Source organism: Chenopodium album, chromosome 26 (assembly GCF_948465745.1).
Source record: "Chenopodium album chromosome 26, dcCheAlbu1.1, whole genome shotgun sequence".
In the NCBI taxonomy this organism is placed as follows: Eukaryota; Viridiplantae; Streptophyta; class Magnoliopsida; order Caryophyllales; family Amaranthaceae; genus Chenopodium; species Chenopodium album.
Genome location: NC_137859.1, coordinates 10,527,587 through 10,551,180, shown reverse-complemented (window position 1 = coordinate 10,551,180; position 23,594 = coordinate 10,527,587). Strand labels below are relative to the sequence as shown.

General features: G+C 37.6%; 3 protein-coding genes across 5 annotated transcripts; 2 read left to right on the top strand and 1 right to left on the bottom strand.

Moving 5' to 3' along the window:
* The first annotated feature begins 7,302 nt into the window (after window positions 1–7,302).
* On the top strand, window positions 7,303–13,860 carry LOC145618218 (protein LOW PSII ACCUMULATION 1, chloroplastic-like). The gene is made up of 4 exons (XM_081672994.1): window positions 7,303–7,725; window positions 8,942–9,514; window positions 9,606–9,656; window positions 13,474–13,860. The coding sequence occupies exons 1-4, from the start codon at window positions 7,502–7,504 to the stop codon at window positions 13,610–13,612; spliced, it is 987 nt and encodes a 328-aa protein (XP_081529120.1). The 5' UTR covers window positions 7,303–7,501; the 3' UTR covers window positions 13,613–13,860.
* A 1,537-nt stretch (window positions 13,861–15,397) lies between these two features.
* On the bottom strand, window positions 15,398–16,827 carry LOC145617195 (photosystem I reaction center subunit IV, chloroplastic-like). Its single transcript, XM_081671882.1, has 3 exons — window positions 16,512–16,827; window positions 15,757–15,822; window positions 15,398–15,643 (listed from the first exon to the last, which is right to left on the bottom strand). The coding sequence occupies exons 1-3, from the start codon at window positions 16,725–16,727 to the stop codon at window positions 15,533–15,535; spliced, it is 393 nt and encodes a 130-aa protein (XP_081528008.1). The 5' UTR covers window positions 16,728–16,827; the 3' UTR covers window positions 15,398–15,532.
* Window positions 16,828–18,490: 1,663 nt separating this feature from the next.
* Window positions 18,491–22,414, top strand: LOC145617701 (uncharacterized). 3 transcript variants are annotated; one of them, XM_081672442.1, is made up of 8 exons: window positions 18,491–18,678; window positions 19,445–19,558; window positions 19,691–19,828; window positions 19,954–20,067; window positions 20,142–20,261; window positions 20,425–20,533; window positions 20,641–20,698; window positions 20,805–22,414. In XM_081672442.1, the coding sequence occupies exons 3-8, from the start codon at window positions 19,789–19,791 to the stop codon at window positions 21,780–21,782; spliced, it is 1,419 nt and encodes a 472-aa protein (XP_081528568.1). In that variant the 5' UTR covers window positions 18,491–18,678; window positions 19,445–19,558; window positions 19,691–19,788; the 3' UTR covers window positions 21,783–22,414. The 3 variants fall into 3 exon arrangements, with proteins under 3 accessions (XP_081528568.1, XP_081528566.1, XP_081528567.1); XM_081672440.1 differs by having other exon boundaries at window positions 19,680–19,828; XM_081672441.1 differs by lacking the exon at window positions 18,491–18,678 and having other exon boundaries at window positions 19,474–19,562; window positions 19,680–19,828.
* Window positions 22,415–23,594: the final 1,180 nt, after the last annotated feature.

Genomic DNA, 23,594 nt, shown 5'->3' with positions numbered 1-23,594 from the left:
CCTAACTCTTCTAACATTTCCAATCCACCACATAAAGGAAACAAACAATGTCCATACATGGCAGCCTGATTAACTATAAATAATTGATTCGCTTAAATCTTAAATAATTCTACCATTTTCCTAACAAACTAAATAAAAGGTCAGGAAAAAGTCAACAACACAGAAACGAATAAATATCCTCAGTGTAGTATCACTCTTAGTTTTTTTTTTTTTTTTTTTTTCCTTTCTTTATTCAAGGGAAAAACCTAAGAGTAATTTACCAAAAAGGGAGGGGCAAAACCGGCACTACACTATTACTTTGAAATAGTAACACATGTTGTGGCTTTTGAAAGGGTTGTAGAAGTATGGATTCATTTGGTAAAGTTAGACAAGTTTATTTAAATTCATACTACACTTTTACAAAAATATATAGAGATAAAAGTGTTGTTAAAACTTATAGCCACAACTCTCCAAAGAGTGCAAACCCTAAATCCTCGACCTTTATATATTAAAATTATTTCTCGCATATCCTAATGTATATTGAAGAAACTTCCCACACAACCTTCATTAACTATCTAGATTGATCAGACATACATTTAACAATTCAATTTCAAAAGAAAATCATGAAAATTGAACACACATGTACTCATACAATTTCTCATATGTAACTTTTCTTTAACTTACAATATGTTATCAAGATTGTGCAAGTACCCTATTATGTTATTACCAGATAACACAACTAACAACCCTTAAAGCTTAAATCTATTCAAAACTCATATTATATATTATTTCGAGATGGATGACGTATAATTACAATAAACTTGTGGTAATGTCGGCATTTATGATAAGAATGGGAAACTATAGAAAAACGAGTAAACAACATGAAGTGTCTAAACCCACCTTAAGATTTGCCTACCACTATAGAAAGTGCATGACCATATATCATCATTAAAATGTTTGACAAAATAGTAATCAATAATTCAGTTCTCATTCTAGTATTTTGGTATTTTTGGAATACCTATCACTAGATTCTTCGTAATGTACACATGGTAATCCCTTAAACTTCCCCCTACAAAAATTTACCACTATTTAACTTAGTGCATAGCACTATACATTGTTGAAATTGCTCATCTATTAACTATATACCACGTACCACTTATTATCTTAGTGCTTAAATTACCACTAAATATGGGAGGGTTTATTTTAACGAATACGCACTATAAATGGATGACTTTTCATCAATTTAGTAACTAGGAACATACACGTGGCACTTCAAACTATGTCAACTCAAAGCTTCATTGAAATTATTTATAAGATTTGTGGGACTTAGTTTAACACGTACTTATGCATGTTCATACTATAACCTTATCTACGTCTCACTATAAATAGGGTGCTCTTGATTAAGAATCAAGTGTAAAACTAAGCTTTTCATCTTGCTAGTCACTTCTACATACATTAATTTAAGTTGAAGAAAAGAGAGGATAAAAAGCTTAGAAAGAGAGTTATATACATTATATATATTATTGAAATAAACACTCAACCACTTAGTTGTTACTTTGAAGTGTAATAATCTTGAGAGAAAAAATAATAATGGGGAGGGTTTCGTTGTGTCTTAACATGCTTACTGTATTATTATGTATGCATTTTTTGCTTATTGAAATAGTACAAGGAAGAATGGCGAGGGAAGATATTATTCTAAGGAATGAACACACTAGATATGGAGATCATGTAGGAGTATGTATTGGTAGTGATGGGAAAACGGATGGATGTGGTTACATAGGTGAAAGTGGTGGTGGAAGTAGAAGAGAAAAAGGCGGAGGAGGTGGTGGTGGTGGAGGATTAGGAAGTGGTGCAGGTGGAGGTGGAGGTTTTGGAGCTGGAGGCGAAGTCGGAGGTGATATTGGTGGAGGCGCAGGCGGGGGTGGTGGTGTTGGAGGAGGAGTAGGTGGTGGCGCTGGAGGCGGAATCGGTGGTGGTGCTGGAGGACGAGGAGGCCGAAGAGGTGGTGGTGGAAGAGGTGGTGGCGGAGGGGGTGGAGGAAGTTTTGGAGGAGGTGGAAGTGGTTCTGGAGGTGGAGGTGGAGGGGTCGGTGCTGGTGGGGGAATTGGAGGTGGGGGAAGTGTTGGAGCTGGAGGCGGAGTTGGTGGTGGAATTGGAGTAGGAGGAGGCATTGGAGCTGGTGGAGGTAGGGGACGAGGAGGAGGAGGTGGTGGTGGTGGTGGTGGCGGTGGAGGAAGTGCCGGTGCTGGTGGTGGAGTTGGAGCTGGTGGCAGTGTTGGAGGTGGAGTTGGCGGTGGCGTTGGAGGTGGAGCTGGTGGTCGTGGTGGTGGAGGTATTGGTGCTGGAGGTGGAGTTGGAGCTGGTGGCAGTGTTGGAGGTGGAGTTGGCGGTGGCGTTGGAGGTGGAGCTGGTGGTGGTGGAGGTATTGGTGCTGGAGGTGGAGTTGGTGGGGGAGTTGGGGTAGGTGGCGGTGGAGGAGGTGTTGGTGCTGGTGGTGGAGGTGGAGTTGGTGGTGGCGTTGGAGGTGGAGCTGGTGGTGGTGGAAGAGGTGGTGGTAGTGGAGGTGTTGGTGCTGGAGGTGGAGTTGGTGGGGGAGTAGGTGGCGGTGTAGGAGGTGGAGCTGGTGGAGGTGTTGGAGTAGGCGGTGGAGCTGGTGGACGAGGAGGTGGAAGAGGTGGTGGCGGTGGAGGTGGAGGCATTGGTGCAGGTGGCGGTGGAGGTATTGGTGCAGGTGGTGGAATTGGTGGGGGTGTTGGCGCTGGAGGTGGAATAGGTGGGGGAGTTGGAGTTGGAGGTGGTGCTGGTGCTGGAGCTGGAGGTGGTGGTGGTGGAAGAGGTAGAGGTGGAGGAGTTGGCGGCGGCGCTGGGGCAGGAGTTGGCGGCAGCGCTGGGGTAGGAGCTGGTGGAAGTGTTGGGGCTGGCGGTGGTGGTGGAGGATCTGGTGGTTTAGGGGGTGGAGGTGGAGGAGGTGTTGGAGCAGGAGGTGGTGTTGGGGCCGGGGGTAGTATCGGTGTCGGAGGTGGTGTTGGAGCTGGGGGTGTTGTAGGAGGTGGTGGAGGAGTTGGAGGCGGTGGTGGAGGTTCTGGTGGTTTAGGGGCTGGAGGTGGAGGTGGAGTTGGAGCTGGAGCTGGTGTTGGGGCTGGGGGTAGTATCGGTGTTGGAGGTGGTGTCGGTGCTGGAGGTAGTGTAGGTGGTGGTGGCGGTGGAGGTATTGGGGTCGGTGGTGGTGGTGGTGGTGGTGTTGGAGGAGGAGGCGGTGTTGGTGGAGGTGTTATGTCTAGGGGTAGAAATAGCCACAAAAATGTCGAAGAAATTAATCCATAAGTGTTGTTATTGCCACGTATTGAGTTACTACTCGTAGCCTTGTCATATTATTTTGTTGTATGTTTAAATCATTTACCTTATTGTACGTATATATAAATGCTTATATAAATAAATAAGGCATACAAGGCAAAATATATAAAAGTGTTATACTAAGAATAATTATTTACGCCTTTATCTTTAGTTATTTCATTTATATTGGTTTATTTAAATTTAGTTTTCAAGTTACAGATATCATATTTCACATGTGTTCATCCTTACATTGTTTTAAAATTTTAAAGAATACGAGATAACACTTTCTAACAGACTAACATAATTCATTAAACTTCTTCCTCCAATTAAAAAAATACGAAATATCAATATATAGTGGCTGATTCGGGATTTTAAGGATGGTAGGTCATCAATTCACCACGCACCGTCCATCAATGATAATACAAAGTATCAATCAATAATAACACATTGTTTACAAAATAAAAATCAATACATTACCTTGTCAATAAAAATAAAAAAATAAAAAAAAATAAAAAAAAAAAATCAATACATTACAAAGAGTCATTCTCTAAGAATAATATGAAGCAAATATTACCGAGTACCACCTTCGTTTCTTTTTAATTAATTTTTATTTTTATATAAAAAATGAGCAAAAATATAAATAATATTGTTTGTACTTTGAATCCAGTTGAGTGTATATAAAATCTAACTCTTCATTTTGATACTATGCAAAATTATTAGAGATAAAGTTGGAAATATTATTTACACTATTTATACACCATAGGAAAGATATTGGGTGTAAGTGTGTATAAGAATCAATCTCTTTAATGTGATATTATGCAAAAAAAGATAAAAACTTGCACCTATTACGTATCTTTCTTTTATTTGACTTAACTAGCTTAAGGCCCGTGCCATGCACGGCAAATTTAATTTTTTTAAAGAAATTTAATAATATTCAACAAATAAAATTTGATAAAACATACACATCAAACATCGTATAAAGATTTTATAAGGATTTTTTGACATTTACTACCACTAAAAACGCCTCCCTTCAGATTCGGTACCAATTTTTTTTAAAATTTTACTTTGCTACCATCAAAATCAGATTTTGTTAAAAACAACTACCACTTAACGGAATCCGTTAGGATTTCCGTTAAGTTTATTAAAAAAAAAAAAAGAAAAATTAAAAAAAATATTTTAAAAAAAAAGAGAAAAAACCCAGCCACCCCATTGCTACCCCCTCCCCTAAACTGCCACCCACCCCTCCCCCTCCCACACCCACATGCCGGCGCCAAAAGAGTCGGCCAGCGCCGGCGACCTCACCCACGACACCACCCTAACCCCCAAACCCAGACCACCACCACTGACAAATCCTATACCTAAAACCCATGAAACCAGATCTCACCACCACCACCACACCACCCTATGCCCAAACCCAGACCACCACCACCGACAACCCTATACCCACGAACCCAGCCCCACCACCACCGACAACCCAATACCCACGAACCCTATACCCACGAACCCAATACCCACGAACCCAAACCACCGAAACCACTAAACCCAAACCGTGGTTGGATCGGGTATCGAGGGGAAGGGGCTTGGATCGGGTTTTCAAGGGGAGGGGGGGCGGGGAACGAGGTTGGGATCGGGGTTGGAAAGGAGTTTTTAGAAGAGGGTCGCGACGCCGGCGCCGACACGGGGGCTAGGTGGCCGGATTCGGTGAGTTTGATGTTGAATAGTGGTGGTGGATTAGGCGGTGGGTGGGAAGGAGTGGTGGCTGGACGGTGGTTGGGTGGTGGTAACGGAAATACTAACGGTTGAAGACAAGTGGTAGTGATTTTTAACAAACTCTTATTTTGGTGGTAGCAAAGTAAAATTTTAAAAAAAAATTGGTACCGAATCTGAAGAGAGGTGTTTTTAGTGGTAGCAAATGTCAAAAAATCCATTTTATAATGTCATATTCTATATTAATAGGCAAAGCAAAAAATTAACAAAAATGGATTTTTTTGGGCTGCCCAAACCCAAAATTTATTTAGGTGGGGCTTGGTTTGATCAGATCCAGTGGCCATATTAGTAAATACCAATTTAAAATTCTAATTTTAATAAACATCAAAATTTAATCAAATAACAAACTAAATCTCCACTAAAACTATTAGCAAAATTGCATAACATACACATATATATTTATTACAAATAATATATCACCTTTTATCCAAAAAATTATTTCAATGAAAAAAAAATACTATGATCACTAAAGGCAAGAACAATCAATAATTGGGCAACACTAATCTATATTAGTACAGTTTCTGTTTATGGATTGATGCTCTACATATACGATATCATCATTCTTCGTTGTTTTAAAAAATGTGCTTGAAGCTATTTTAGTAATTGTAGTTTAATCCTTTTTGGTTATTGTCTTAAAAGGTTAACTAGATAAGCTCCGTGCGATGCACGGCATAAAAAATTCATTGAAATAAATATATATTTTATATATGTCCCTCATATGAGATAAATTATAGAAACATAACCATTAATTGTCATTTGCAATGATATTTAGATCTTATTAATTTTGAAGAAGAGTAAAAACTTAAGCAAACTATGCATTACGGGGTACCCTAGAGTAATTATATTTTGAAGCCAGATAGTCACTCATAAATTCATAATATAAAATATGGAGTATAATATAATATAATATAATAATAAAAATAATTGTCTTACAAAAATATTGTTATAATTTAAGGTAAAAAAATAAATAAGAATATGATGTCAGCAATTGATTTAGGCGGGAAAATTTTTAACAACAGCTTGACATGTGTACAATTTTAAAAAGTGATGATGTCAGCGGTTGTTGTTTTAGTTTTTTTTTTATAGATTTGTAGATATATAATAGACATGTATCAATAAAAAAATACAAAAGTTAAAAGTAGATATGATCAACTGTCAGTGCGTCTGGCGTGTATTTCAGTATGCAGCTTATTTATGAATGTCGGGTGTAATAAATTTATCATCTCAATCAAGTGTCTCAACAAAACATAATTTTTTTTTTTTTTTTTTTTTTTGCTTTTACTAAGATATTGACTTTTATAATTACGTAATTTAAAAAAAAAAATCTAATTGATATTTTTGCTTGCTCTAGAAATTCGACGTATATTACAACATTTATTTTATAATTATACTATACTCTGTAAATCCTTAATTTGTGATAATATATACGTAGTAATAAAATTTTTTAAACAAAATTGTTTAGTAATTAATTTCAATATATAGTTATATTGAAATTGAAATAAAATATTAGCTAGAGGTATTTGAAAAAAAAAATTACATGTTGTTTTAAAATAATTTTTTTAACATCTATTTTATAAATCAATTTATTATTAATTTTTTTGGAAATATCTAATAATACTCCATTTAAAAGATAACTAAAAATGAGTTGGAATAATCATTTATTAGGTACATAATGTGTATATAGAAAAATATATAATGGAATATATTTGTCATTAAAATAATATAAAAGATATGGAATGACATTATTATGGAATCAATATTTTTTTAAAAAAAAAGGGATTTGAAGGGAAAAAACAGCACTCGGATGTGACATGTGTCACTTCCGGTGTTTGTGTATTCCCTCCGTCTCTTTATTAATGTCCACTTTTTCTCTATTATTATGTGGGTAATAAATGATAGAAAGTGAACATTAATAAAGAGACAAAGGGAGTATTAAGTTATTGATTAGATAAAAATTGTATAACAAGGTTGTCAAAATATCAAGGTGTCAATTTAGGTAATTAGGTTGGATTTGATCGAGTCTATTTAGATCAAGTCAATATTGAATTTGAATCACCTTAAACCATTATGATCATACATAATTACATGTTGAAATTTAAATCAAATCATGTTTAGGTTTAATTTAATTAAATCGGAACAAGTCGATTTTTGACGGCCATGTACACTAAGCATGAACTACATAACTAAGAATTAAGAAACATTGGAGGACATCCGTGGCACAATTCTAGTCATCAAAAGGATACAAAATTTCAGCCTCAATCTTTCTACCATTCCAAACAATAACGAAAACACCCACAAAAAAAATTAAACATAAAAAGTTATGGAATTTATGTTGTAAATCAAACTGCTTAACATCAACTTCCACCATTGATGGATCTTCTTTGCTAATGTACTTCACCTTCACTTTATACCCCATAAATCCATGGCTTCTGTGGCCCCACTTACCCTTTTTCTAAAATGGGCACCCCATAATTTCTCTCTCCAATATTGTAGGAGTAATTCCTCCCAATTTCCACAAAAAGTTCTGGGTTTTGGGAAGGTTTCTTCTTTCTCTAGTTATGGTAATGGGTGTAGTAGTAGTAGAAGAAGATATATTTTTACTTGCTCTGCTTCAAATAATGAACCCAATTCTTCAGATGAAATCAGGTATTCATGTTTTATTTAGTTCATTTTGTAATTTCCTAATTTATGTATGGTGGTGGTGTTATTTTGACATTGTTTTTAACTTCATAGTAATATGCTAAAAATGTTGGATTATGATGTTGCTTAATGTTTATAGAGGGAATTTGAGATTAATTTGAATGATCATGGTTAATAGAAAATAGTTAGTGAAAGGTTTAGATGAAGCTTTTGACTTGCTTAAGGTTGTTTGTGGAAGTATTGACTCTTAAAATGTTGAAATCTTGTATGAGGGGGACTGGTAATAAATTATTGTAAGTTAGCCTCACTTAAGACTTGTTAAAGCCAAAGGTGTATTGCATATATGCTTGTTGTTTATCATTGATAACAAACTTCTGTAATTCAAATCATAGAATTTTGGCAATGTTCCATACATGTTTCATTCTATTTAGACAGTTTAGAGATTAGTCTCTGTAATACCTCCATCCTTAAGAAATAGGTCACATTTGAATGTGGCTATCTTACAAGGAATTATGCTACAATTCCTCATTTTTTTTGAATGGATACAATTCCTCATTCATGTTTACTTTTTTGCATTCTCCGTTGTAGTCTTCATCATACAAAACCTAAGGTTTCATGACAGTCAACAAATGGTTAAAGGACTTCCCTTTCATGAATTAAAAACAGTTTACAAGCCTTCAGGCCTTACAGATGCGGATTGCATGTTTGATACCAGACGGCTAGTGTTTATGGATATCACTATCCTGATCACAGATAGGACATATGACAGTTTCACTTGTATATAGGTGAAATAGTTGCCTACTTTGCACTTTGCTGCCTTCTTTAACATTGCTAGCTAAATAATATGTATGTTCCAAGTATAGAAAAGTGATTGCAAACACACTTGCTCCATTGCTACTTATTCCCTATTTCTAGCAAATTTGTATAGGTTCTACTAATCTTTTACAAAGTACAAAGTAGTATTGATCACTGGACCATCTACCATCCCTTAGTGCCACTATCAAACATTTAGATACATTTTCAGGTCCTTGATATAGACTCTATGAATGCAATTGTGTTGTGACATGTCGAGTTCTAACTTCTAAGCTGATATACATGTCATTCCAACAGTGTTTCTGACTTAAATGCTTGCCCTTTTGTCTAACTTGATTAATGCTTTTCTTATCAGGTTGTGATTTCCAAGTATGGCTTCCCTGTATTCATGATTTTATTTGTTCTTCAGTTCTACAGCCAAGATAAGGAGTGAAGTTCTTACTCCTTTCCGCTCTGTTCGAATGTTCTTTTACCTTGCTTTCATGGCAAGTGGTGGCTTGGGTACTTTAATAGCTGTAACACAACTGATTGGTGCTCTTGCAAATCCATTCAGAGCAGATGAAGTCCCTGAAATTCTCAAGGGTCTTGGCATAGATGTGGCCGCAGTATCTATCTTTGCCTTTCTATATAGTAGAGAGAACAAGGCCAAAAATGCACAGATAGCAAGACTTTCAAGGGAAGAGAACCTCTCTAATCTTAAGGTCCGTATTGTTGATCAGAAGACAATTCCAATTAGTTCATTAAGAGGGATTGCTCGCCTTGTTATACTTGCTGGTCCTGGTTCCTTTATTGCTGAGTCCTATAAGCTTAGTGAACCTTTCACTGAGAGGCTTGTGGAGCGAGGGGTACTCGTGGTTCCATTTGCAACTGATGGAGAGCTTCCTACCTTTGAGTTTGATGAGAGTGAAGATATGAAGGATTTGACTAGCAAAAGGAAGAGGCTTTGGCAGTTGCTGCCGTTTAATATATCTGAATGGTCCAAGTAAGGATCTATTTGTGGAGTTCATTGTTTTCAATATTTGTTACGCTTCTCTCTTTTGTTTTCTCAAAGTGTTTGTTCTTCTTCTATACAGGTGGATAGATGAACAGAAGAAGCTAGCAAATGTCTCCTCTGATTCTCCAGTGTAAGTACTGTTGCACAGGGCCCCGAAGAAAACTCCCCTCCTCTTCAGATTATATATTCTTTACTTTACGCGCTGCACTTCCTAGACCCGGGTGTAGTGATAAGTATGCAAGGGTTGCTAGGTCGTCGCCCAGAAGCGACGCGCCACATTGCCCGAGTGTGGTGTCAAATGAGCAAGGGCGTGCCATTGGGGCGTTCCCTACTGAGCGACGCGCTGCACTTCCCAGACCCGGGTGCAGTGATAAGTATGTAAGGGTTGCTAGGTCGTCGCCCAGAAGCGACGCGCCATATTGCCCAATTGTGGTGTCAAATAATCAAGGGCTTGGAGTTGGGATCAGGAGGGAGCGTGGGAGAAAAGAATTTAGTTTGCGGATTGGTTCTTGGAATGTGGGGTCTCTTACGGGAAAATCAGCAGAATTGGTAGAAGTAATGAAAAGACGACGCGTGAACATCATGTGCCTCCAAGAGACAAGATGGACAGGAGAAGGAGCTCGAGGCTTGGTTTTGGGGTATAAGGTATGGTATGTTGGGCAAGAAACGAGCCACAGAACAAGGAATGGTGGAGCTAGGAACGGAGTTGGTGTGGTTCTCGATGAGAGGTTGGCAAAAGAGGTGATCGAGGTCTATCGGAAGAACGATAGGTTGATAAGGCTGAAGTTGCTATGTGGCAAGGAGATTGTGAATGTTATCAGTGCTTATGCTCCCCAAGTGGGTTTAGATGCAGAAGAGAAACGACAATTTTGGGAGGACCTAGACGAGGTGGTGCAGGGTGTCCACCACTCAGAGAAGTTATATATTGGAGGGGATCTAAATGGGCACGTTGGGGCGAGCCGAGATGGCTATGAGAGTGTCCATGGAGGCTTTGGGTATGGGCAGAGGGACGCCGGTGGTGAAGCTATTATGGATTTTGCCCAATCATATGATTTAATTTTGGCTAATACTTGGTTTAAGAAGAGGGATTCACACTTGATAACTTTTCGGAATGGAGCAAATGCAACTCAAATAGACTTCCTGCTCACAAGGAGCATAGATAGACAAAGTTGCATAAACTGTAAGGTTATCCCAGGGGAGAGTGTGGTCACCCAACACCGGCTATTGGTAATGACTATTCGTCTGAAAGAGAAGGCGAAGAAAAAAGTTAGACAAGAAGAACCAAGGATAAGATGGTGGACCCTAAGGGATGCAAAAGCTAAGGTTTTTACAGAAAAGGTAATTGAAGAAGCGGATTGGGATGGAGAGGTGGATCCGGACATGACTTGGTTACGAATGAAGAACTGTTTCCTAAGAGTGGCCAAAGAGGTCTTAGGGGAAGTAAGGGGAAGAACTTCGGTACAGAGAGATACTTCGTGGTGGAATGAAGAGGTGAAAGCAGTAATTAAGCAAAAAAGGGAATGCTATCAAGCCTTAGGAAAATGTAGGAGTGATGAAACCTTTGCAGCGTATAAGGAGGCTAAGAGCAAGGCAAAGGCAGCTGTTCGCCAAGCAAAAGAAAAGGCATATCAGGAGGTTTATGAAAAGCTTGATTCCAAGGAGGGAGAAAGGATCATTTATAAGATGGCAAAGAGAAGACAAGAGGCAAGGAAGGATATTGGCATGGTGAAGTGTGTCAAAGATAAGAACCAAATGGTCCTAGTGCAAGAGGAGGGCATCAAGGACAGGTGGAAGGGGTACTTCGATGAATTATTTAATGGAAGTAATGGAGTTGTGATAGGAGATACCTCTATGAGTGATGAAGAAATCAACATGGAGTATGTGCGAAGGATTAGGAGAGTAGAGGTGGAGATTGCACTGAGGAAGATGAAACCTAAGAAGGCGGTTGGCCCTGATGGGGTACCGATAGAGGTGTGGAGGTGTTTGGGTAAGATTGGTATTGATTGGTTAACAAACCTTTTCAACAAGATATGGACGGCTACAAGGATCCCACAAGATTGGAGGAAGAGCACCTTGGTCCCGGTTTATAAAAACAAAGGAGACGCTCAAGATTGTTCTAACTATCGAGGAATTAAGCTTATGAGCCATACTATGAAGTTGTGGGAAAGGGTGATTGAACAAAGGTTGAGGGCATGCACAAGCATTTCAGATAACCAATTTGGTTTTATGCCTGGGAGATCTACTATGGAGGCAATCCATTTGATAAGACAAATGATGGAGTTTTATAGGGTAAAGAAGAAAGATCTTCATATGGTCTTTATTGATTTAGAGAAGGCATATGACAAGGTGCCAAGAGAGATACTTTGGTGGGCAATGTTGAAGAAAGGTATCCCACGAAGGTATGTAGACCTAGTTAAGGATATGTATCGGGATGTGTCAACAAATGTGAGGACATGCGGAGGGTTGACAAAAGATTTCCCTATTACAATCGGATTGCATCAAGGGTCTGCATTAAGCCCTTTTCTTTTTGCAACGGTTCTAGATGAATTAACTAGACCAATTCAAGATGAGGTTCCATGGTGTATGCTGTTCGCAGATGATATCGTTTTGGTGGATGAGACTAAGGATGGGGTTAATGTCAAGTTGGAGCAATGGAGGCAAAGGTTGGAATCTAGAGGGTTTAAGCTAAGTCGGAGTAAGACTGAATATTTGGTATGTCGTTTTGGCACTCAGAGGGGGACAAGCAATGAAGTGGTGAGTTTGGATGGAAAGGATTTGACCATGAGTGAATGTTTTAAGTACCTAGGGTCGATCATCCAGAAGAATGGTGACATTGATCAAGACGTGACCCACAGGATTAAGTCAGGGTGGCTTAAATGGAGAGCGGCCACGGGAGTGTTATGCGACCGCAGCATTCCCTTAAAGTTGAAGGGAAAATTCTACAGGACTGCCATAAGACCAGTGTTGCTCTATGGTACAGAATGTTGGGCTTCTAAGAAAGAGCATATTAAAAAGATGGAGGTTACGGAAATGCGCATGTTAAGGTGGATGTGTGGAAACACTTTAAGAGATAGAATCAGAAATGAGGTTATTCGCAAGAAAGTAGGTGTGGCGGACATTGTAGATAAATTAAGGGAAAATCGTCTGCGTTGGTTTGGACATGTAAGACGGAGACCCGAGGGTGCACCGGTGCGAAGAGTGGAAGAGTGGGACCATGGAGGGATTAAACGAGGAAGAGGGAGACCAAAGATGACTTGGTTGGAAGGAGTGAGGAAGGATATGAAGTGCATGGATTTACGTGAGGATGAAGTTTTGGATCGTAAGGGATGGAGGAGAAAGATTTATGTTGATGACTACACGGAATAATCAAATTTGGTTCATGTTAGCCGACCCCACTTTTGGGATTAAGGCTTTGATTGATTGATTGATTGATTGACTTTAGCTTCCTGTTGCAGCCTGCTTATGTTTTTCGTATGTTTGGAACAGATAATCCTTTGTTATTGTTGTAGGAAATCTAATTGCTTTTGCAAACAGAAAGTCCCCCAAGTTGATCCCTATTCCAATAATCATGATCTTTTTGCCCCGATGAACTCACAGTAATTAATAACCAGAATCCACATAAAGTCTTACTACTTTATGAAAAGTCCTACACAGCGTCACATTTCCTACAAAGCAACTGTTCTTAGGGATGTTTTTAATGATTGTGCACTTTAATGAAGTGTTTGTCCTGTTAAGCCACCATACACCAGTCATGTTTACAAATTTTATGAATGAAAGAAATTAGTCAGACTACATTCAAAAACAAAAAAAAAAAAAAAAAAAAAAAAAAAGGTCTTTGTTAGGCACAAATATTGATGAACATGCAAAGTATTCAGAACTACTGAACTAGGCAACCCATTCTATCCTGTATTGTATAAAGGCTTATATGCATCATTTACCATCTACAGGTATATGTCCCTGCGCATGGATGGGCGTGTTCGTGGAAGTGGAGTTGGTTATCCACCGTGGAATGCTTTTGTAGCACAGCTACCACCAGTAAAGGGTTTGTGGTCAGGCCTTCTTGATGGCATGGATGGAAGAGTTTGATAGGGCATTCTTTTTCTTTGTTTGCAAGGTTAGCTTTTACTTGTAAATGGTATTAATTGGCAACAGCCAATTGTATGTCTTGAGTGCACAAAACACGGAATGGTACACTTTTTTTTGAGCCAGTTATTGATACTGGACTCCACCAAAGACAATAAACAAAAATCCGTGTACACAAAATGTAATATGGTCAACCCTTCTGACCTCATGATTGATCTTATACCTCATATGCTTTCAACAATTTTGTTTTATCTGTGCTATCCGGCTCTACGTAGCTACGTTGCAGTATCTTCAAAGTAGGCCAAGTAAATTGGTAAACTCAAATGTATAAGGAGTCAACAATAATGTGCAAGTAGTTGTCATCATAGGCGCTAGATGCTGTAGGTGGTTAAGAATTCAGAAGTATAATATTTGTAAGACACTTCACTCCGACTAAAGGTCGGATGATAACAAGTGTTTGTGCTTGGATACAAGCCTCTGATGATTTCTTTAATCTAGTTTATTACAAAGAATATAAAGCCTTAGGTTAGCCTTGGAGGAGCTTGAGAACTAGAAGAAATAATTATTCAATGTCGTCTCTACTGCTGCCAATTCTGATTCTTTTACCGCACTTTGGCAGGATAAGCTTGTGTTTTACACTTTTAAAGAGTAATAAATATCAGCTGAAAGTCCTGTAACAAAGGTAAGAAGAGAAATCGAAGGGTAATTATCGTCTTTAGGAAATTCTATAATCGACTTGGGAAGTAATTATTACGTGGTCAGGATTCTGAAATCTGAATGCACCATGTAATTTGTGGCCTATGCAGATTATAAACAGCCAAAAAGATAGTAGATGTATAATGTTTAGAATTTGTGAGGTCTGGAGCTCCTTCATTTTACTCGTATATATCCTCATTTCTGAAGCCAAGATCTTAGTGTAGGCTTGTCACGTCAATTTTTGGGTAAAACCTTTGTTATGACATGATGTTAGCAGCAGAGCAAAGTTACAGAACTGACGATGGTATAGTTGAAGGTATTTTTTGGCTCTGACCTCTTTTAGATTAGTAACCAACATGCTACAGTGTGCGCCTCGATTTACTGAGTAAAATGGCAAATGAGGCTTGGGTCACAGGGGATTGTCAGCTGATACTAAGACTGTTAGTGAGCTTGTTTCTTGTGCACATTTTAATATTGAATGTCGAATCGAATGCATTGCAAATGACAAAAAAGTGTCGTGAACTTATTCTTATCTGTGCTGCTGCTTGAAGAATGCGGCATATTGTGTTGAAAATTCATTAAGATGTACAGCAAGAATAAGTCTTACCAGTTGCTACTGATTTTTTAGAGTTGCTATTAATACACAGGGGAGTTTTGGGGTTTTCTTGGTTGAATTACGGGTAATTGTTGAAGAAAGAACCCTGAAACTCTGAATTTGACCATATTTGAGATTATTCCCTGAGACTCCAAAAAAGAAATTGCAGAAGAAGATTAAAATCACAAATTCCTCTGGAATCTATGATATCATTAGGCTGCTATGTCAGAATTGTTTTCATTTTGTGTTGCATAATCTTGTTAGTTATTCACTACTACTGTACTGCTACTAACTCTGTTGAAATAACTTCTGAGTTCTGACAATAAGCTACTTCTACAACTCTGTACCGCTTACATTACAACCAATTGATGGCAGTTCAGTTTGACTAGCTATCGCTTTCATAGGAGTAAATAGCAGCATTCGACGAGTTAGAGATTGCTATATATGTGAAAAGAATATGGTTAATATTTTGGATGATGAGGAGCATATAAGAACAGTTTTCATGGGCAAGAAGTTGATATTCAAAAGTAGTAGATTTACATTGGATAGACAGTAGAATAGCTCCTAATTCATCTAAATGTTTGGAAATTTCACAAACTTATAGCAAAAGCACATATATTAATATAGTTTGCTTATGCAACTTCAACTTCTTGAATCTCATCCAGTGCATAGTTGTTGGTTGATACATTCGCGTAGTTCACCTTGTTGAATCTCACCACAACTGGGTATCTTGTTTTTGGATCCTGCATATTGAAATTTTCCTAGTTATACATGTGATTTCGAAAAAACTGAAAAACTGCAGTGATACCGAAGAGGCCTTATAATAGATGAAACTTCTAGGGCAGAGATTATTAACCTGGTCGACAGCAACCACGTTGCCAACACCCTTGTACCAGTATGATTCCTTCCTCAAGATTCTCACCTGTAATGTACCGATTTTGAATGCAGTTAATTATCTCTTTCATGTTCATACATTAGTACACAAATATTTCAGGTTTTTTTTTCTTCCTGATGTAGTTTTTACTCCTAAACTTCGTGTTCTGTAAACCGGAAATCTTAGTTTTCTAAACAGTTACTGGAAGCATGACAGTTAGGAGTTCCAGATGCAGCAACACTGTGAGATCATCTCACTCGAAAACTTATAACTACCATTACTTTACTGTAAATTGTTGTGTTGGTTTCATATTGGCAGTCACCTCTTTACTTTCAAATTAACAGTGTAAGTTCTACGCGATTCACAAGTTCATAATAGAATATGTTATGAATCAACAACTTAAGCTATTTTAGTTCATAGATTAATTAGAAATACTTTTCTTAGATATGTTGTATGGTACAAATTCATAATTATAAGATTTGGATTATAACTTCAAATTGACAACCCTTATAAGCTAATTATTTTTTTTGTTTCATAAGATCGAGTAGGATGTAAGCAAAGACAAGTCGAGCCATCAAATACAAATCAGATATCACTAACACTCTAGCTCAGTAATTAATATGATAACTTATCATCCAAACTAACAAGAATGGTATAACATCGCTATTAACATGGTATCAGAGTCAGGTTAACTTGATGTACAAGTATCATAATAAAAAAACACACAATAAGTTTACCTTAGAACCCCTCTTGGGTCCAATTGGAGGTGGCTTAGCAGCAGCTTTAGGCTTCGCCTCACCTTCGGGTGCGGTGGGAGCGGGTGCAGGAGCAGCAGCAGCCTCATCAGCAGCCCGAACAACCAACCTAGTACTCCTTGGTGATGACAAGTTTTTGTTAGACAACACAGGTGCAAACCCAAGGCGAGCAGCTACTGATGATGCCATACTAGCCATTTGTTTTTGTTGTTTTTTTTTTTTCTTACAAGAAAAAATAAAATTATGTAAGTTGGAGAATTAAGTATGTGAAAATGAATGAGTGCCTTGAACTAGAACTAGTAGTAGTGGCGTTGGTATTATTCATGATCCAAAAGCTTTTTCCTGTTTTGGATTTTGGTTAAAAGATTAGGGAGGAAATATTATTTCAACCATTGGGAGATTGCCATTTGTCTTGCCATATCTTATTTATGTGGTTTATCTTATTGCTGTTATCTTTTTCTTTGCTTTCAGTATGGCCACGGTGCTCATTATTGTTCTGTTTTGTATTTTTACTTATTTATTTTTTGACAAAATTAACTAATTTTTATATACTACTGAATCAGATTTTTTTTATATATAATATAGCAAAATAGAATGTATAATTCTGTATTGTGAAAAAAAAAAAATTAAAAGTTATATACTCACTTCATTCTTGAAAATCCGATTCACTTTGCATTTACGCGGTATCTAATGTGCATCTTTGACCATACATATCTTCGAATTTGTGTAAATGAAAATTATAAAAGTTGACATTTGGAGAAGTTACATTAAGAGGAATCTAATAAGATCACAAACTAACATCTATACATTAAATCATTAAATGTGGTCAAAGTTATTTAGTGTGACCACATGAATAGTAAATGAGTCGAACTTTCAGAAATGGAGGTAGTATATAAAGTTTCTTAAATAAAGTTATAGTGATTAGTGAATACAAAATATTAAAGTTCTATTTCACTTTATGATTTGACTTGGATGCATGATGAAATATTATACAAAGTATATGTACAGTAATATTATGATCCGTGGGTTAAATTATAACAACAAAGTATGGTTGGTAAAAATTATGTTGAAGTCATGAGATGATGAGAGCGAGGTACAAGTGAACACAAGGAAACTCGATATGCTACAACACAACATGTTACTACATATTCATTTTTGGTTGTGAATATGCGATCCACATTTGGAAAAACCCGCCATATCAAAAACTAATGAACTTTAGCCTAGACGCATAAGCACAACACGTTTTGATACATTGGATATGTTTGTGCTTGGTTGCTGCCCTTTTGAAATTTAATTTAAGGCGCAGTGTATTATTGCCTTATTGGACTAGTTTGTGGCCTTGCATAAAGGCATGCAAGTTTGGCATGCATTTGAGCACATCATACACGATTACGACCACCACCACCCTGACCGGCGATGACGAGCACCACATCGTCGACCCACCACATCCACCTCAATTACAATCCACCACCTTCCCTTGCCAGTGGGTAGGTGGTGGTTTTTCTTAATTTCTGGCAATCGCACCAACCAGAGCTGGAAATCAATTACCGAGAACGGTTGACTGGCAGTCAAAACTGGTCACCATTCCCAATAACTGGTTTCTAGCTTCGGTTACCACAGTAATCGAAGCCCAAAATCGGTTACCGTGCCCGATAACCGATTTCCCACTGGCGAGGTAAGGTTTGGTGGGTCGTCATTGAGGAGGATGTGGTGGATCGCCGATCAGGGTGGAGGTGGTGATCGCCAGTCAAAAGGGGTAGTAGGTCGTCGGGGAGGGTAAGGGGTGGTAAAATAGTAAGGGCATAATAGTCCATTCAAATGTTGGCGGTGATGATCATGGCAGTATTTAGCAATCCACTTTCATAAACAATACAATATCAAAAAAAGTATAATAGGTTTGTTATTTAACGCCCCGAAACACTCGTTAGCAAATTTTTTTTATATTGAGTAATGTATAATATTGAGCATGTATCCACCTAGTGTTGCAATTTTTACAAAATGGAGAGGAATTACATCCATGACCATTTACCAAAGTGTCGAAAACATAATACAGTCCTCTTTCTGTCTGAGTTTCCCATTGAAACGCACTCAACTTTCTCCATTAGAGCGACATGTGATATTTGTATCTTCCATTGAAGCAGCTTCTGAGGTAACCATCGTATATCCATTTCCTAATCTAGGGTTCATCGTTAATTCAATTCTCAGTATACTCAATTCAGTGTTCTTCGCTTAATCTGATATTTGAATCTAATTGGCCTTAAATGTTGGAATTTAACTATGAAATTCGAACTTTTCTTGATAATTAAATCAAATTTGATTGCTAATGTGTTGCAGAACCTTTTATGAAAAACATTTGTTCACATAATATGGTGATTGATAAGTAAACTTTGAAATGGTAATTGAATTTAGAATGATCACATTGGAAACTCTTTGATTTTAGGTAATTTATCAAGAGAATGATTTTTAAGTCTTTAATTCTCTGCATAATAGGAAGAATATGAACGGAGTACGTAAATTACATTATTATTCTTAGTTGCTTGATTCTTTCAATTTTGCAATTCTTAAGTAATTGCCTGCTCCGATTGTTAAAGATGGTTTCGAATGATAGTTCATGTTAGCCGACCCCAAATCATTTTGGGATTATCGAATATGGTGTTACTGTTGGTATTGTTGCTGTTATTGTGTTAGTAAACAGCTTTCATACGAAGTACGAGTATATTGATTTTGATATCAATCACATACATTGATACTACTGTGAATGCTACCTGGTTTAAGATTTTTTCAGCACATTAGTTGCTAATATTACTGCAGTTATTACGTATTGTCGTTCTGCGTATTGAGATAAAAAATCTTGTTGGACAATGGATATGGGTATAGCACAAACATAATGGTTGTTGCTTTGATTTTTGGAATAGAATGAAGGCGAAAAGAGTGAGGTTCAAGGACTCTGAAATTGAACCGGTTGATTATGCAAGCAGTAGATTTGATGCTTGTTCTGCACCATGTGAACCAAGAAATGACCTGACAATGTATGTATGATCTCCAGAAAACCAGTTGCTTAGCATATCTCTCAATTTCAGTATTCTGATTTGTGGGTGTAGTGAGGCATTTGTGTTGTACCTGTAACACGCTCTTCATCTGATGCATTAGGCCACCTGCAGCTTCAAATGAACCAAAAACCTCCGAGTTTGCTTTTTTTAAGAGATTAAAGCAAACTGTTGGCCACACTTCCTGTCAAAATACACTGAACAGACACAGGATGCCCGTGAGGAATAGTGGACCGACCAACCACGCTAGAGGTAGTTACCTCACTTGTGCCTTCTGAAAAATAGTTAAGAAGCTCAAAAGAATGAGATTGCAGTGGGATCTTAAGCTTTTTTAGTTTTGATGAAACTAAATTTATTATATATGATGCGCTATGCAGAATTGGATAAATCGAAACTTAAGGATGTAAAATCTTCACAACATATTAAGAAGCCTATAAGTGGTGAAATTAATTCCTTCCTCTCTCGTAGAGATGCTGCTGTGGAAAATTCAGGTGTGGGGCATTGAATTGATTTGTTTTAATACAACATTTTGTGTTCTAAGCTACTGAGTGGTATGTTTTGACAGCTATGCCCAGGAAGGATCATGATAATGATGGATTCAAGTGCTCATCTCCTATCAAAACGCCCACTAGTATTAGTTTAGAATCCTTCCTTTCTGCAACTGCAAATGCCTCTGTGAACCCAGGTAACTCTTTGGAACTGTAATTATTGGAGAGATTTGTTCAGAGAGCTAGTTCAGTGGCAATTATTCTGCACTATAATATTTGGTTGATGATTCACGTGGGAAATGATATTGAGGTAGTATAAATAATGGGTGTAATTCATATATTGGTCACAACTTTCTTAAGGTCCAGAAAACCAGCAGCAAGATGGAGATATATTTTCGTCCAAGAGGCTGAAGCTACGGCAGCAGATTGCCAAGACCTTATTTCCTGTAATATTTGAAGTCCCAAAGGAGTTAAGTGCCTAATCCATTTCTATTTTATGTTTTTCGTCATTTTATTTATGTTTTTCGTCATTTTTTATCTTTTACAAAAATTCATAGATACTTTGTCAGGTCTCAGGTGTGATTTGGTTTATATGCTCCTGAGCCGATTGCTCCCTGAGAATTCTCAAGAAATTGTACTATCTTTGACCTTTACTGATTCAACCCTAAACCATTGCTTTTACTCCTCTATCATAAACCCCATCTTGTTTGTTTGTGCTAACGCTACTTTTTGTCTAACAGCTGTCACAAAATCCACGACAAAGGCTACAAGGAATTAAAGAGATAAGTCCGTTGGATCTTGACTCAAATATTCTACTTGAGGAGGGTTCAGATACTTCAAGAAAGCTTATGAAGGCCTCCAAGGATCACTTCTTAGATAGCCGTGTCTCTGGTTCTCAGTCCCACAGAACCTGGGGAACACATCCTGTTGATCAAATAGAGGAATACCTTGATGCCTCTGCAGCTAGAAACTCTCATAGATTGCTTCTTGAGCACAAAGAAAAGAATGAGTGGCGAAGCTCTTTAAATGGTAATGCTTCTGGGTGTTGGTTGAACAGATTTGGAGATGGAAATCTTTTGACATGGGATACTGGAATTCATGATTATTCTACACCAGGAAGCACTATCCATAACATTGTCGAGAAGGAAACATATCAGCATTTCTCATATGATGCATATGACTGTAGTCAGTTATCCAGATTTAGAGACCCGAATCATTCATATGAGCTTCTCAATGGAAATTATGATTCCGTTGCAGCTCCTGAAAGCAGTGGTAGTCTAATATATGAACATGAGATACATGACTTCAATTTGGATAGAGCACATCCTACTTCAAATTGTCGATATGATTTTCATTCTCTTGACTCTGTTAAAAGTTCCAGACCTTTTGTGCTGAAAAATCTCATGGATTGCACTGAACCTATGGATTGCACTGAACCTATTTATCCGAGTGACTTAGAGGTTAGAAGAGAACCCCAGCCTCTTTTACTTGGTTGGGATACTAATGAATTGGATGTGCATAACTCGACCCATAATAGTCATATGGAGCTTGAAATATACTGTCCTCCATCATCTACATACAGTGAAGATCATCAAAATAGTCCAGAACTTGATATATGTTGCGATCCGTCAACTACATGGAGTAAAGATCATTGTGATATTCTGGAAAACAGTAATTTGTTTGTTGCATTGGTCTACCTACACTTGTCAAGAACATGATTTTCAGGGACATCATTTCCGGAAAAGAGATTTAGTTCCAAGATCACCATATATTCCAATTAGACTATCATATGGTCCAGAACAATTGAAAGCAGATGATTCTGGTCTCTTTAAGAGTCTCTCTAAAGATGGCAGTTTCTTTTTCATCCCTCAGAAGAGTAATTTTTCTATGGAGAACATGATTTCTGAAAGGAACTGTCCTGCTGTTGAAGCTTTTCCTATTTCTAAAGACTTTGAATCTGATGCGGAGTTAAATTGTAAGTCACTAACTGGTATTCTGAAGGAGCAATATGAACTTGAGCATTTCGGACAGGGATATTCAAGCTCACCGTTACTCATTGCCAATGAGAACAGCCTCGCTACTATACAGCCAGAAAGCTGGTCCTTGGCTCGTGTGCATGTGCCTATTGAATGTCAAGAAGATTCATTTCCTTTGCAGTTACATACAATAGGATGGAAGTAACAGAAGTTGCTACTTATACTGAGGACAGGGGAACAACTACTTGTAATAAACTCTTCTGGTGATTTCTTAACTCAACTAACATCTTTTTTGGTTTCATTGCTGGAATGTACATATCTTTTTCCTGTGTGATTATGCATGTAATCGAAAGGTATACCAATGTGTTCTGGTCTGATTAGTTAAAAACTTCTGGCTCTGTTTTCCTGCATTGCATTTGCATCTGCATCTGCATCTGCATCTGCATCTAACGAAAACATATGTCAATTACGCTTTGCCAGTTGCCACTTTGGTCATCCTTTCTTTCATTTTCTACTAAATGCTGTGAGGTAATCAATGTGTTATATGTCCAGATTTCAAAATATTCTAATGCATCAGGTATAGGGAAGGGGCGCCTCGTGCCCTCGCTAATAATCATTATGGTTCAGTTAGCGGTAGCTTTAGCAAGAAGGAAAATCAGTTAAGTCCCTAGTAAAAAGAGAGAAGGGAATATATTTATATATTTATTAATCTTGAATCGTAACGTATATATTATTTTACAATATTTTTCTGTATGACGAGCACTGAGTTCTCAACCTTATTCCCTTAAGGATAGATTACTTGAATCCAGGCGAACTTCCTGCATATAAACTACTATTTGACTTGTGCAATTACACCCTTTACTGTCTCTTTGGGGCGGGATGTGCTCGAGGTGGTAGATTGTGGTAGATATGCAGTACAAATAAGATTAGATCTCGAGTACGACGTCCCTAGAGACTAAACTATCTACAGAAACTAATGGTCGAAGTTGATAAACTATGACAGTAAAATAAACAAAAAATAAAAAAAAAAAAAAAAATTCTCCTCTCTTAATATTATTATTTTTGTCTCAATTTCTTACTCGGGTTGTTCCAATATTTTTTCACATTTTGATATTGAGGACAATGATTTAATCTTTTACACAGTAAGGTTTAAAGTCTTTAACATATTCATTGTGGTTATTGTAGACAGGTTATTAATGGATTTTAACTAAACCCGGATGCAAGGTGCATCCTAAAAACACCCTTGGGTACACCTACCTCTATGTGTATCCGCGTGTATATAAAAGATTTTGGTTTATTAACCTTAATCCTTAAGACAAATACAACTTGTATTTTCTGTCACTACAATTAACTTTCTTCTTATTGGATGCGAGGTTGGATTAACAAGGTGATTCTATAGGGTTCTAATAAGAAATGGAGCATGTTAAACTTTCTTTTAAATTAAAGCAACCCTGCATCAACAAAAGCCATCAAAAATGCATTTTACACATAAATGTAGCAAAAGTTCATTGCTTTCTCATTAATTACTTGTTATCCTTCGTACATTTGATGGGC

Excerpts from the sequence above, each read along its gene's own strand:
- LOC145617195 (XM_081671882.1), bottom strand. The coding sequence starts at position 16,727 with ATGGCTAGTATGGCATCATCAGTAGCTGCTCGCCTTGGGTTTGCACCT. Across the intron at positions 15,823-16,511 it reads GACCCAAGAGGGGTTCTAAG|GTGAGAATCTTGAGGAAGGA; the intron begins GTAAACTTATTG and ends GGTACATTACAG. Across the intron at positions 15,644-15,756 it reads ACGTGGTTGCTGTCGACCAG|GATCCAAAAACAAGATACCC; the intron begins GTTAATAATCTC and ends TTCAATATGCAG.
- LOC145618218 (XM_081672994.1), top strand. The coding sequence starts at position 7,502 with ATGGCTTCTGTGGCCCCACTTACCCTTTTTCTAAAATGGGCACCCCAT. Across the intron at positions 7,726-8,941 it reads AATTCTTCAGATGAAATCAG|TTCTACAGCCAAGATAAGGA; the intron begins GTATTCATGTTT and ends TTTGTTCTTCAG. Across the intron at positions 9,657-13,473 it reads GTCTCCTCTGATTCTCCAGT|GTATATGTCCCTGCGCATGG; the intron begins GTAAGTACTGTT and ends TACCATCTACAG.
- LOC145617701 (XM_081672440.1), top strand. The coding sequence starts at position 19,446 with ATGAAGGCGAAAAGAGTGAGGTTCAAGGACTCTGAAATTGAACCGGTT. Across the intron at positions 19,559-19,679 it reads CCAAGAAATGACCTGACAAT|GCCACCTGCAGCTTCAAATG; the intron begins GTATGTATGATC and ends CTGATGCATTAG. Across the intron at positions 20,262-20,424 it reads AAATGCCTCTGTGAACCCAG|GTCCAGAAAACCAGCAGCAA; the intron begins GTAACTCTTTGG and ends AACTTTCTTAAG.